The 12,276-nt window shown below is 59.9% G+C and overlaps 2 protein-coding genes across 7 annotated transcripts; one reads left to right on the forward strand and one right to left on the reverse strand.

The window, feature by feature from the left end:
- Positions 1-952: 952 nt before the first annotated feature.
- Positions 953-9,229, forward strand: DENND1C (DENN domain containing 1C). 3 transcript variants are annotated; one of them, XM_036895727.2, is made up of 23 exons: positions 953-1,135; positions 2,155-2,219; positions 2,302-2,345; positions 2,483-2,532; positions 2,763-2,882; positions 2,966-3,035; positions 3,220-3,294; positions 3,389-3,454; positions 3,544-3,597; positions 3,687-3,797; positions 4,256-4,356; positions 4,466-4,511; positions 4,639-4,740; positions 4,828-4,953; positions 5,755-5,859; positions 6,550-6,640; positions 6,722-6,762; positions 6,985-7,056; positions 7,693-7,737; positions 7,807-7,914; positions 8,047-8,108; positions 8,259-8,466; positions 8,563-9,229. In XM_036895727.2, exons 1-23 carry the CDS (start codon positions 1,119-1,121, stop codon positions 9,172-9,174), a joined length of 2,391 nt encoding a protein of 796 aa, XP_036751622.2. In that variant the 5' UTR covers positions 953-1,118; the 3' UTR covers positions 9,175-9,229. The 3 variants fall into 3 exon arrangements, with proteins under 3 accessions (XP_036751622.2, XP_036751621.2, XP_057345713.1); XM_036895726.2 differs by having other exon boundaries at positions 955-1,188; XM_057489730.1 differs by lacking the exons at positions 8,047-8,108; positions 8,259-8,466; positions 8,563-9,229 and having other exon boundaries at positions 956-1,188; positions 7,693-7,825.
- On the reverse strand, positions 5,775-11,846 carry CRB3 (crumbs cell polarity complex component 3). 4 transcript variants are annotated; one of them, XM_036895759.2, is made up of 5 exons: positions 11,699-11,846; positions 11,284-11,472; positions 10,572-10,645; positions 10,119-10,262; positions 5,775-5,928 (listed from the first exon to the last, which is right to left on the reverse strand). In XM_036895759.2, the coding sequence occupies exons 2-5, from the start codon at positions 11,363-11,365 to the stop codon at positions 5,905-5,907; spliced, it is 324 nt and encodes a 107-aa protein (XP_036751654.1). In that variant the 5' UTR covers positions 11,366-11,472; positions 11,699-11,846; the 3' UTR covers positions 5,775-5,904. The 4 variants fall into 4 exon arrangements, with proteins under 4 accessions (XP_036751654.1, XP_036751650.2, XP_036751653.1 ...); XM_036895755.2 differs by lacking the exon at positions 5,775-5,928 and adding an exon at positions 9,231-9,781 and having other exon boundaries at positions 10,119-10,213; XM_036895758.2 differs by lacking the exon at positions 5,775-5,928 and adding an exon at positions 9,231-9,781.
- Between the last annotated feature and the right edge of the window lie 430 nt (positions 11,847-12,276).

The raw sequence follows: 12,276 nt of genomic DNA on the forward strand, positions 1-12,276 counted from the left end.
GGATTCATGCAAATGTGCACCTAGATCCAAAGACATCCTCAGTATCTCGCAGGAGGCTGATAATCTTGCAGACTCTCATGCATTTGGAATGTCTGAGTCTGTCTGGGATTTTATGTGCACATATGTGACCACAAGTGCCTCTCATGTTCTGCCACTGTGCCTGGAAGGGTGTCTGCATATCCTTGTGTTTCAACCTAACATCTGTCCACCTAGCATTCTGCCTCTTTCTGAGTCTGTGACTCTGATTGGGTGTGTCTGGCTGTGTCTCTGGATGTGTGACTATGTCTGGCTGTGAATCTGCCTTGTGTCTGTCTGTTACAGCTCTATGTTCTCTATGCATTCCTGTCTCACAGCAGTCTATTTCTCTGTTATCCTGCTGGTACTGATGGTGGCGGTCTCTGCATGTGTGTCCCATCTGTAATCTCTGGAACTCTGCTGGCTGCACCTGGGTGCTGCCTCTCTGCTTCTATCACCTGGGTGGGCAAGGACCATTCTGTGCGTGTGCTGTCCCTCTGCACTTGTTGGGATTTGCCTGTGACTACCTTCTGCCTGTATGACATGGTGTCTTCTCACAGAAGTGTCTGTGACTATTCTGTGTCAGCCACTTCCTGGCTATGTGTATGTCTGTGTGTCTGTCCTTGTGTTCTGACCGCTGTCTGTCCACCTCTGCAGCAGTGGACCGTGTCCACTGCCTGACCAGGCTCCCCCTGCTGGTCCTACAGGAAATGGCCTGTGCCAATGGACCAAAGGAAAGAAGAATGGGGAGAAAGAGGAAGCATTTGAGGCAAACTGAATCCTTAGCAGTCGCAGAGAAGGGAGGGCTTGGGTGTGATGGTGGGGCCCAGATACGGCCTGGCCTGGCAGGGCCAGGTTTTGGGGGTCTGGTCCCTGAGCCAACACCACCTATTGTCCACCCATCTCGGGTAAGGCTAGGAGGCAGGATGCCTGGGTCTCTCACAGTGGGTGGGGGTGGAGGCCGCCCTCTGGGGAACGTCACCCGTTAAACTTCCTCTCTCGGCCACACAGGAAGCTGAGCCAGCTCAGGGCCCAGCCCTGCGCAAGCACAGGCCCCCAGGACCCCTGGGGAAGGGCCCCACCGGGCCGGCCCAGCAGGGACCATGGGATCCAGAGCTGAGTAAGAGCTGTGCCCTCCCCCATCATCTGGATGGAGAGCCCCAGACCAGGCCTGTAAGGGGGCCAAGGGGAGCTGGGCTGGGGCAGGCCCGGGAGGGACCATGAGCCTCAGGGGCAGGTGGCTGGAATGGGGCCGGACCCCCAGCTGGCCTGCAGCATGGACTCTGATCTCAGAAACACTCGGGCCGCTCTTGGCCACCCCACCTCTCTCAGTCTCTCTTTCTGGCTCCGTTTGTCTCAGTTTGAAACTCTTGACTGTGCACCTCTTGGTATCTCTGAGTGATGGGGAACATGGCTTCCAGGGATCTGTGGGGGAAGGGGACTGTGTGTGTCCATGTGTGTGAGGGCCGTGTGGACTGCGTCAGCGTGAGGGAGTCATGCTGGGAGTTCCCACGCTGGGGACTTCATCCTCTTCTCTGCACCCCTCCAGGTCTTTCTGTGTCCCTCCCTGAGCCCAAGTCCCAGCATCCCCTTTGTAGTGGGTGGAGGAGGAGGGGACAGAGGAGGGAAGAGAAGTACCAGGGCACGCTGCCCCCTTTCTCAGACAAGAAAGTGGGGGTCATTCCCCGGGGCCCCATGAAGTCTCAGGGAGATGGACTCTTGCTTTCAAGACCACAGGGATGTTCAACCATTTACAACGCCACACTCACAGCCACGCAGGAAATTCTGGATGCAATTCACCCTCATGCTGAGCAGCCCCCTACCGGACACATGCACTGGCAGCTCTATCCTCTCAGGCAGACACGGGATGGGAATAGACACACACACACACACACTTGCACAAGGCACATATGTCCACACACCCCTGCATGCTCACACAGAACATGGCACGCACAATCAACACTGTTGTTCACACAGCATCACATGACCTACACACTCACTGCCACAAATTCTCAGGCTCATGTACACACAATCACACTGGTCACACGTGCACACACAATCATATGTACAAAGTCGCAGACACAACCGCACACAGAGAAGCCAGCTCTTGGACCCACCCTGCCTATTCCTGTCCCACAGAGGTGATCCCCCTGCCATGTTTGATTGGTTCTTCGAAGCCGCCTGCCCGGCCTCCCTGCAGGAGGGTGAGTTGGGGGCAGCAGGTGGGGGTGGGGAGATGGAGGGTGGGCCTGGGGCCCTGAACTTGGAAGCCTGATCTCCCTGCAGATCCCCCTATCCTGCGGCAGTTCCCCCCAGACTTCAGGGACCAGGTATGCGGGCTGGCCCTTTGCCCACCTGGAGCCAGGGGCCAGTCCCTCTGGGGGAGGGGACTCTCTGCTTTGTACTGGGAATTCAGGGCTGCGGTCAACCTGAGTGGCCAAGCAGTGTGTCTTCTCTCCACCCCCAGGAAGCTATGCTGATGGTGCCTAGATTCTGCTTCCCTTTTGATGTGTTAAGGTATGGAAGGAAGTAGGTATCTGGGGACCCAGGATCACAGACTCTCAGGGCCCCCAGGATTCAAACACCCAGGGACCCAGGGATTCAGGCATTCAGGGACCCTGACAACCAGGGCCCAAAATACCCAGGGCCCGAGACTGGTGGATACAGTACTAGGTGCATTTTTGGAAGTATGGAGGAAGTCAGAGAGCTGGGAGCCCTGGGGCTCTAAGAGCCTTTCCCACCTCCAGGGAGCCCCCCAGCCCTGCTGTCCAGCATTTCACCTTCACCCTCACCGACCTGACTGGCACCCGCAGATTTGGCTTCTGCCGCCTGAGGGCTGGTGCCCACAGTTGCCTCTGTATCCTCAGGTATGGGAAATGGGGCCTGTGGGTGAAATGGGAAGGGGCTAAGCCTAGAGGTGCTTCATGGAACCCACATCCTGTCTCCATAGCCATCTGCCTTGGTTCGAGGTGTTCTACAAGCTACTGAACACAGTAGGGGACCTCCTGGCCCAGGCCCAAGTGAGACCACCCCCCTCTCATTCCCACCGGAATCCCAGTCTGCAATCCCACCAAGACCCCAGCCTAGCTCTGAACCCCCAGGCCTGACCTGAGCCCCTTGGCCCCTCCCAGACCACCTAGTCTGAGTCAAGGCCCTCGGAATGCCCAACCTACCATCTGGCTCAGACACCCCACCTCCACGCAGGTCTCGGAGGTGGAGGAACTTCTTCTAAATCTGCTGCAGCAGCCCCTGCCCGGGCCCCAGGCCTCGGTGGAGCTGGTGAGTAGTCGCCAACCCCCTGGCGCCGGACCTCAGGTGCATGGCAGGGCTGCCCCCCAGCCCTGGGAACCACACAGCTACACCTATCCCCCAGGGCAGCGGGGTGCTGATCTGCAGTGCGCGTGGCGTCCCGCCCCCTGGCCCCGGGAACAGCAGGCCGGTGAGCGGAGCTGGGGACCCCGGAAGATGTAACCACCCAGGTGAGGTCAACCCCCCACTGATCGGTTCCCCCCGCCAACACCCCCGCAGCTTTCCTGCTTCGTGGCCCCCGACTCCGGCCGCCTGCCATCCATTCCTGAGAACGTGAGTGGACCGCTGGGAGGGAGCTCTGGAGGCGGGGGGCTATCGGATCCCGTGGTCCCTCGCGCCCAGCGCTCCTCTCTGGTCCTCAGAGGAACTTGACGGAGCTGGTTGTGGCGGTGACAGACGAGAACATCGTGGGGCTGTTCGCCGCGCTGCTGGCGGAGCGGAGGGTCCTCATCTTCGCCAGCAAGCTGAGCACCGTGAGGCGGGGCAGCCGGGCGGGCAGCGGGGGCCAGGGGAGCTGAAGTCTAGGGGTGGGGTCGTCGTGGCTCCACCTCTAGGGGCGTGACCAAGGGGGGGACTTAATTCTAGCCCCGCCTCTTTGGAGGTGAAATCACTGGGCTGAGTCGAGTCTCCACCCCTAGGGTGGGGTCCAAGAAGGGGTGCCTGTTAGTTCCGCCCCCTACAGAACCAGGCTGGGACGAGCAGTCCTGGCTCCGCCAGCAACACAGATTGTAATTTATCGAATTCTTGATCTTCACGTGACTCCTAGAAGATCTGAGTTTTCACCTGTTACCCTGTAGAGGATGGGGAGGGAGGTGGGACCGGTGACAGGGCACGTGGGAAAAGGAGCGAGGAGCGCTACCTGCCCAGAGGGTCCTTGAAACCGGGAGCCCAGGCCTTGACTCCACGGTGCCCCGCCCCCCGCCGTCCCCAGCTGACGTCGTGCGTCCATGCGTCCTGCGCCCTCCTGTACCCCATGCGCTGGGAGCATGTGCTGATCCCCACGCTGCCGCCGCATCTGCTGGATTACTGTTGGTGAGGGGCGGGGCTGGGAAGGGGCAGGGCTTGGGGAGGAGGCCTGGAGTCCTGGGGGCCCTCCTCGTGGCGGCGCCTGCATGACCCTGCCCCCTTCGGTCGTCTGCAGCGCGCCCATGCCCTACCTGATCGGGGTGCACACCAGTCTCGCCGAGGTGAGTGGGAGCGGACCTGAACCTCGGGGCGGACGGGTCTCTCTCCTTCTGCATCCCCAGGTACCACCCCCTCGCCAGGAGTCCTTGGGCTCTGAGCGGCCATGTCCCCTTATACTCCCCAACGCAGAGAGTGCGGGAGAAAGCCCTTGAGGACGTCGTGATGATGAACGTGGACTCCAATACCTTGGAATCGCCCTTCGATGACGTGCAGGCGCTGCCCCCGGACGTGGTCAGTGTCACCCCCTGCACGCTCTTGCCACATCTGGGAGTCGGAGGCCCCACCCCTGCCCGCTCAGGTTGCCCCCTTGACCTGCAGGTGTCCCTGCTGAGGTTGCGCCTAAGGAAGGTCGCGCTGGCCCCCGGAGAAGGGGTGTCCCGTCTGTTCCTCAAAGCCCAGGCCCTGCTCTTTGGGGGATACCGCGAAGCTCTCACCTGCAATCCAGTGAGTACCCGAGACGCAGGCGGAGAGGCCTTGGAGGTCCCTGAGGATTCAGACTGGTAGTAATGATATCCAGCGTTTATGGAGTGCTTACTCTGTGTTCACCTGTAAAACGAATCCTGCGGGTACCCACCCAAAGGGTCGTGTCAGTGAGTGGGCATGTGCAAAATCCTTGGATAGTGCCTAGCACGTTGTGAGCACTCGGTGAATGCTAGGTTTTGCTATGATTTCATTTAATGCTCACAGTGGTGTTCTGAGATGGATATATTATGGTCCCATTTTACATATGAGGAAATCAAGGCTTGTGAAAGTCCCACAAGGGGTGAGCTTTGCAGCCAGGGCTTTGATCTGCTGACTCTCAACCCTCCCGCCACGCCTGCCGGGTTTTCACAACTATTCTACGAAAACTTCGCCTCTGCCTTTACAGCACACCCCGAATCTGTCCGTTCCTCCCCTTCTCTCGCTCCTGTTATTTATTGCTCACCTGGATCAGCGCGCTCACGTCCCCCTGAATCCTCTTCTGCGACTCCTCTGCTCCCCAGTCTGTCCTCCCCGCAGCGGCCAGAAGTCACCTGTGAGCACCTGTGTCAGGCCCCCTTCCTCTGCCCACAGCTCTCCAGCGCTGCCATTTCCCTGGGGTCAAAGCCTCAAAGCCCAAGTCCTCCCCGCGGCCCACGAGGCCCTGCACGGAAATCAGGCTTACTGCAGGCGCTCAATCGATGTTTGCCGCATGCTAGGGAGGGAGGCAGGCAGCTGGGGTCCAGAAGAGCCGCAGGTAACTCAGGACGTGAGTGCTTCTTCCAGGGCCGGCCTGTGGCCTTCAACGAAGATGCCTTCTTGGCCCAGAAGCCCGGGGCGCCCCTGCAGGCCTTCCACCGGCGGGCCGTCCACTTGCAGCTGTTCAAACAGGTGCTCCAGAGTCCGGAGGACCGGGCCGGGACCGGAGTGGCGGGGCTAAGACGCGCAGAAGCCCGGGTCCTGTAGGAGGGGCTGGAGTCCGTTCCGCGGGAACCCCCACTTCAGGGTCCCTAAAGATGGGAACCCCCGACTCCTGGGTCCCTGGGAAGATTGTTGTGGAACCAAGTTCCTGGGTCCCTAGGGGGGCGGCTCCTGGCTCGGGGGTGAGGGTCCGTGCCGGACTCCGGAGTCGGCGTGTCTTGAGTGCGCATTCCATTTGCCCGGGAGGGGAAAGCGGTCTGGGACTCCTGGGTCCTAGGGATGTGGGGGGCGGGGGAGAAATGGGGCGGGACACCAGGGGCTTTCAGTGCTGGGGTTGCTTCTCGGGTCCCTGAAGGCGGGGTCGATCTCTTCTAGGGTCACTGAGAAGAGGTGGGCAGGTCTGGAATGGTGGAGCCCGACTTCCGGGTCCTGGGGCGGGGCGGGGTGTGGTCTCTGAGGTGAAGTCCTGACTTGGGAGGCGGGGAGAGGGCTGGACGTCTGGCTTCGCGAGGTGGGCTCGAGTCCTGGGGCGGGTTCCTGAGGGGCCAGGGATGCAGGGCGAGTGGACTCCTCGGTCCTGGGATTCAGATGTATTGAGGGGGCCACAGCCCCGTCTGACTTTCCGACCCTTCTCCCACCCCACCCCTCCCCCCACCCCAGTTCATCGAAGGCCGACTAGAGAAGCTTAACACAGGAGAGGGCTTCTCAGATCTCTTTGAGCAGGCGATCACCTGCAGCGGGGCCTCCTCAGGTGAGCCCTACGTCTAGCCCGGGAGCCCTCCACCCCCAGCCCCCCAGCCTGAGCCTGCCGTGACTACCTCTCCTTACCTAGGCACCCTTCGTTCCTACCAGCTTTGGGCAGACAACCTAAAGGTAGGAACACCAAACACTTGTTTAGTGTTCATTATTGGTTTGGCTTAGCCCCACCACAGTCCCCAGGTAGATCATCATTATGCTTATTTATAAATAGGAATCCAGACTCAGAGAGGGAAAGGGGCCTGTCCAGCATCACAGAGCCAGGGTGCGGAGGTGAGGTCTGGGGACACCCCAGATGCCCAAGCCTCCTTCCATTGCATGCTCTCCCCCTCCCCCCAGAAAGGCGGTGGTGCCCTCCTGCATTCGGTCAAAGCCAAGACTCAACCAGCTGTCAGAAACATGTACCGCTCGGTGAGGCTTCTCAACACAGGCCACTTACCAGGGGGATGAAGGCAAGGGGACAGAGGACATTTCCATGCCTCCTTGAGACCACACACCTTAATACCACATTTTTATCAGAACCAGACCGGCAGTTTCACCACTTACACATCTTCCCAATTTTATTCTCCATTTACCGTAATCATTTTTGTTGGGATCATTGCTTTGTTTTTTTTTTCTATTTTAAACTGACAACCAAGATTCACTAGCAAACCTCTTTAGCCCTTCTCAGGCAGTTACCACCCCGGTTTGTGCCCCTTTTCTTCTTCTCTGTAGCCCAAACATTTCCCAGGCCAACTTCTGCAGCTCTGAAGGGTCCACTGGATTTCATTCTTCTCTCGGCTTTTGAACACTGACACATTTCTGTGATCTTCTGTTTCTGACACTTCCCACTTCATTCGGGGGTTTTGTTCTGGGAATATTCTTTTATATTAGAGGGTGAGAGTATGTATTGCCTTCTTAGGTGGTACATGGGGAATTGTAAATATATTTGTGAGGCACAAACACACCAATGGCCAAGACGATGTTGTCTTAGGGGATGAAGGGCTGAGTTCTCAAATGCCCAGGGTCCAATCTCTCCAGTCTGATTCTGTTTTGGCTCATCTGTAGGCCAAGAGCGGCTTGAAGGGTGTGCAGAGCTTTCTGATGTACAAGGTAAGGCCAATGGCCAATGGCCAGGGGGTAGCAGGTGTGGGGCTCCTGGCTCACCCACACTCTTCCTAGGATGGGGACTCTGGCCTGCACAGGGGGGGCTCCCTGAGGGCCCCAACCCTTACTAGCCGCTCAGATTACCTGCAGCAGCGGCTGCCTATCACCCAGCACTTCGGACAGGTAAGAATGCCCCCCCTTCCCCACCACCCATGCTGGTTAATCAGTCTCCCCCACACACACTTACCCTCCTCCAGAAAGCCCAATGCTACAGCTCCTGAGCCCCACCCCACACCCCAAAACTGTCCTTTGCAGAACCGGCCCCTCCGCCCCAGCAAAGCCCGGCTGGGGGAGAAACCTGAGTCCCTGGGAAAGGGGTAAGGCTCAAAGACTGGGGAGGGGGCAATGTAGGAAGTGCGGGGCCAGGACTGATGGGGAGGTTAGCCCCCAAACTCCAGACCGTCCAGAGCAGAGGGACCAGGGCCGGGGGCCTCGGGGCAGATATCTGAGGCTGCCACCATCACCAGGACACCCTCTCCGAGCTCTAACGACACCCAGGACCCGTGGGCAGAGGAAGCTCTGGACAGCAGCTTCCTGGGGTCTGGAGAAGAACTGGATCTGCTGGGTGAGATTCTCGACAGTCTGAGCACAGGAGCCACGAGGATGGGCAGCCTGCGGCCCAGCCAGAGCTTCAACTGCTGCCACAGAGGGGACCCCGACAGCTGCTTCAGCCTGGTGAGGGGACCCAGTCCTCCCCATCTGCCCATCCAACTAGCCCGCCCCTGCAGCATCTAAAGGCCAGCAATGTGCCCTCTCCCCACCTCTGCCCAGCCTGACATACCTGGAAGACCCAGGTGGCAACCAGATGACGAAGAACAGCCCCAGTCCCTGTCCCTGCCTGGCAGCCTGCCATCTCTGCAAACACCCCAGCCTTCAGATGCCACGACCTCCTTGGAGGACCCCACTTCCCAGCCATCCTTGGAGGCCAGCCAAGAAATCGTTTTTCCATCCCAGTCTTCGGCAGCCTCTGCAGACCCCGGCAGCCATGGGGACACTGCGTCCCCTCATACAGAGCTCCAATCTCTAAGCCTACATCCCTCTCCTCCCCACGAGGCGGCCAAGGACCCAGGAGCCCAGGAGAGCCCCTGCCCCCCGCTCTCCACAGTGCCCAGCCCTCCAGAAAGCCTCCAACTTCTGGTGCCCACAAAGCCCAACTTGCACATCACCAGGACATCCCAACCTCTTGATTGTTCCTCGAATCCTGGTTCCCCAGAGAACCTCAGATCCCAGCCTTCCAAGGCCCTGCCAGCAGAGCACGCTCACCTGCAGCCCGAAGAACTGGGAGCCCTCAGACCTCCTGCCTTGCTGGCCAGAACCGGGCAGGAACCCCAGGTCAGGAGCCGGCCTGGAGTTGCTGAGCTTAAGAAGTGTTTTGAAGGTTAAGTATTGGGGATCTGGATGAGACCCCAGTCCCTCAATAAAGCCACAAAAGCCCACAGTTGGTTTTCCCGGTGAGTTTATCTGTGGGCCCTCTCTCTGCTCAGAAACCCACCCCTTCCAGTACCTTCCTCCTGGCTTCTAAGTGCCGCTAAAAGCTCTTTCCTTCCTGGAGGCCCTCCCAGCTCCTAGGATCCTTCCAACCTTACAATTCATCTCTCAATAGCCTATGAGACCTGACTTATCTCCTCCATCCAAGCCAATTCCTGCCCCCCCCTCCCAGCTCCAAATAAGGTTTTATTATTTTGAACCTTTGAATCTCACTACCAACTTTATATGTGTGTTGTGTGTATATATATATGTATATATATACACACATATAAAGTGAGCAGCCCCACCTTCCTTGCCTCAGGGACAGAGTTCTTAAAGCACCATCTTCCCTTATATTTGTAAGCACTAGGTGGGTTTGATTGCCCAGAGAGGGCTCCACCTTCCCCCAAGGTCACACAGCAAACACAGGAGATGGAGAGAGGAAGGGGACCTAGATGGGCAGGCAGCCCCGCACCGTCTCCTTTGGGTCCTTGGGGGCCTGGGCCTCAGCTGCGTGGGAGAACTGAAAGGAAAGGAGAGGAGGATTGTTTGGCCCATGTGGCAGGGCGGGTCAGCTGGCCAAGTGAAGACGGTGCAGCAAGTGGGGACCCCCAGCCCCGGCACCCCCAACTGTAGGTGGAGTCAGGCAGAGGCACGTGTTTCACAGAGCCCACCCGGCAGGTGCCCCTCAGCCCCCAGGTCTCCTGAACCATCAGAGGCTGGTGTCTCGCTGGCAGCTACTGCGTGTGAGGTGCGGGGCAGTCCTGGGCAGCAGCGGCTGCAGTGGGCCCCACTGTTCAGATGAGCCGCTCCTCCGGCGGCAGCTTGAGGTTGGGGGGCGGTGGTGCACGGGCACCCACCTGCTCCTCACTGCTGGGCCGGTAGGTGCCCTCTGTCTGCCGTTTCTCCCGTAGCTTCCGCACCAGCAGGGCCAGCCCCACAGCCAGGAGCAGGGCTGCCAGGAGGGAGAAGACCACAATGATAGCGGTGATGGCCTCTTGAGACTGTAGGAGAGGGGACAGGTGTGACCCACCTGAACCTGGGGACCCTGTCCATCCCCACCTGGGAAGCAAATGAAGCTCCTGACCCTAGCCCCACCCCCACCCCCACCACTTCCGGCGCTGTGGCTCCGCCACCCAGGATTCCTGATCCCTATCTGACATCTGGGCCTCCCAGGCTCCCCCCACGTGCCATGTCTGAGACTCCCGCTCCCAAGCCCCTGCCCTGTCTGGGAGTCTGGGCCTCTCCTGCTACACGTGGGCCTCCTGAATAACATCCCTACTGTAATCCTCCCACATATACCTCCAACTCACCAGGGCCCCACTGGAGTGGGAGCCAGGGCCAGGGGTCGTAATGGTGTGGTTGCCATTTACAGTGGGGTCTGGTGCTGTGGGGAGGGGGTAGAGGAGAAATGAATCTCCACCAGTCCTTCCCATCTGGGTGCAGCTGCACCTGCCCTGGGCACCTCTCTGCGTCCCGCCCCCGTTAGAACTCTGCCCCCTGAGTCTTCCATTCCTGCAGACGCTGTAGGTGTCCTGTATGCTGGGGCCACCCCCAACCCAGAGGAGCCCGGTTTGCATTTTGTGCTCAGTTGGGGTCTGTTATAATGGATGGTACCCAGAAGCCCAGCCCTCCCCGCCCCACCGGCCCACCCCTCAGACCCTCAGCCCGCCGTTAAGGGTCTGGGCGGATCCTGCCTTTCCAGGCAGTGCCTGACTCACACCTCCCCCCAGGCTCCCGACACTGGAATGGGACTGTATGCAGGGTCCACACCTATGGCCAGGCTGGTCAAGCCCAGCTCAGAGCGCCAGGCAGGCCTCCTCCTAGCTCCCGGTCCGCCCAAAACACTCCAACCACACTGAGAGTCAGATTCAGGCCTCCTCCCACCCTCCAAGGAAGGGCTTCGAATTCCTAACCCTCCCCGGCCCTGACCCTGTAGACTTCCCCCAAGGCATTCTCTGCCCGCTCCCCAGTTCTCGATCTCTCAGTGTCCCAGGCACCCAACGCCCCCTCGCTGGTACCTACTTTGCCCCCAGGCCCGGCCCCAGCGGACCGGCAGCAGTGGCAGGCCCAGTGCTAGCAGCGGCCCCAGCCCCGGGCTCGCCATTGGGAACAGGCGACGGGCGAGTGGCACCAGGGACCGGGGTTCTCGAGCGCTGCGTTCCTACCGCATCTCGGGCGAGGGGGGGGTACCTGCAACCAGGCACCTGGGGGCTGGAGAAGGAGAAAGGCCTGGGCGTGGGGGAAGGGCTGGACCCGGGCGCAGGCCCAGGGGAGGGGCAGCCCGCGCGGGGCACCCCGGAGTCCCGCCCCGCCCCCGCCGCCGGAGGTCAGAGATTAAAGATTAACTGGGGCCGGCGCGTTCCAGGACTGGAGAAGGGGAGGAGAAAGGAAGGGGAGGAGAAGGGGAGGGGAAGGGGTGGCCGACCTGCCTCCCTACCTCACCCGGGCGTCTTCTACCTCGCTCAGGTTCGCGGGCCGGGTCCCTCGCTCGAACCCTCGGAGCGTCGCTCGGTCGGTGGGTCGGTCGCTCAGTCGGACTCCAGCCCCGCCCGCTCACGTGACCCGGAAAGTTTAGTCACTCACCTGGGAGGGAAGGGCACTTCCGGCTTGTGCACCTGAGCCTAGATGAGAGGGCGGAGCCAAGGGAGGGCGGGGCCGCACTGAGGGCGCACCTGTAACGGGAACCCAATCCTGTAATGGGAGGGCATGAAAAGGGGCTGGATCGCGCAGGTGTAAGAGGGACCTCCCACCTCCATTGCGGACGAGTCTGCAGGATCGCACCCGGGTGGGGACACGGGATAGAGAGACGCCGGTGTATGAGGCATTCCTGCCTGGGGCTGACCCAGATGGTGAGCCCGTAATGAAAAAGCACCCGTGTAGCCCACACCTGCATGGGAGCAAACCTGTAGAGAAGACATCTACATGGATGTGTAAGAAGAGCACCTATGCATTGAATCACATCTGTCTGGAGTATAGCTGAATGGAAGCATACCTGTGTGGAAAACAGCTGTATAG

Source organism: Manis pentadactyla, chromosome 12, assembly GCF_030020395.1.
Source record: "Manis pentadactyla isolate mManPen7 chromosome 12, mManPen7.hap1, whole genome shotgun sequence".
Taxonomy (NCBI): domain Eukaryota; kingdom Metazoa; phylum Chordata; class Mammalia; order Pholidota; family Manidae; genus Manis; species Manis pentadactyla.

What these genes read in the sequence shown, in the direction of transcription:
- DENND1C (XM_036895726.2), top strand. Translation starts at nt 1,166, where the DNA reads ATGGAGAGCCCCAGACCAGGCCT. An exon ending in TGCCATCCATTCCTGAGAAC is followed by an intron (nt 3,598 to 3,686) that starts GTGAGTGGACCG and finishes TCTGGTCCTCAG; the next exon opens with AGGAACTTGACGGAGCTGGT. An exon ending in CATCTGCTGGATTACTGTTG is followed by an intron (nt 4,357 to 4,465) that starts GTGAGGGGCGGG and finishes GGTCGTCTGCAG; the next exon opens with CGCGCCCATGCCCTACCTGA.
- CRB3 (XM_036895755.2), bottom strand. Translation starts at nt 11,365, where the DNA reads ATGGCGAGCCCGGGGCTGGGGCCGCTGCTAGCACTGGGCCTGCCACTG. An exon ending in GGGCCGGGCCTGGGGGCAAA is followed by an intron (nt 10,646 to 11,283) that starts GTAGGTACCAGC and finishes CCCTCCCCACAG; the next exon opens with CACCAGACCCCACTGTAAAT. An exon ending in CCCACTCCAGTGGGGCCCTG is followed by an intron (nt 10,214 to 10,571) that starts GTGAGTTGGAGG and finishes CCCTCCTGGCAG; the next exon opens with CCCTGCTCCTGGCTGTGGGG.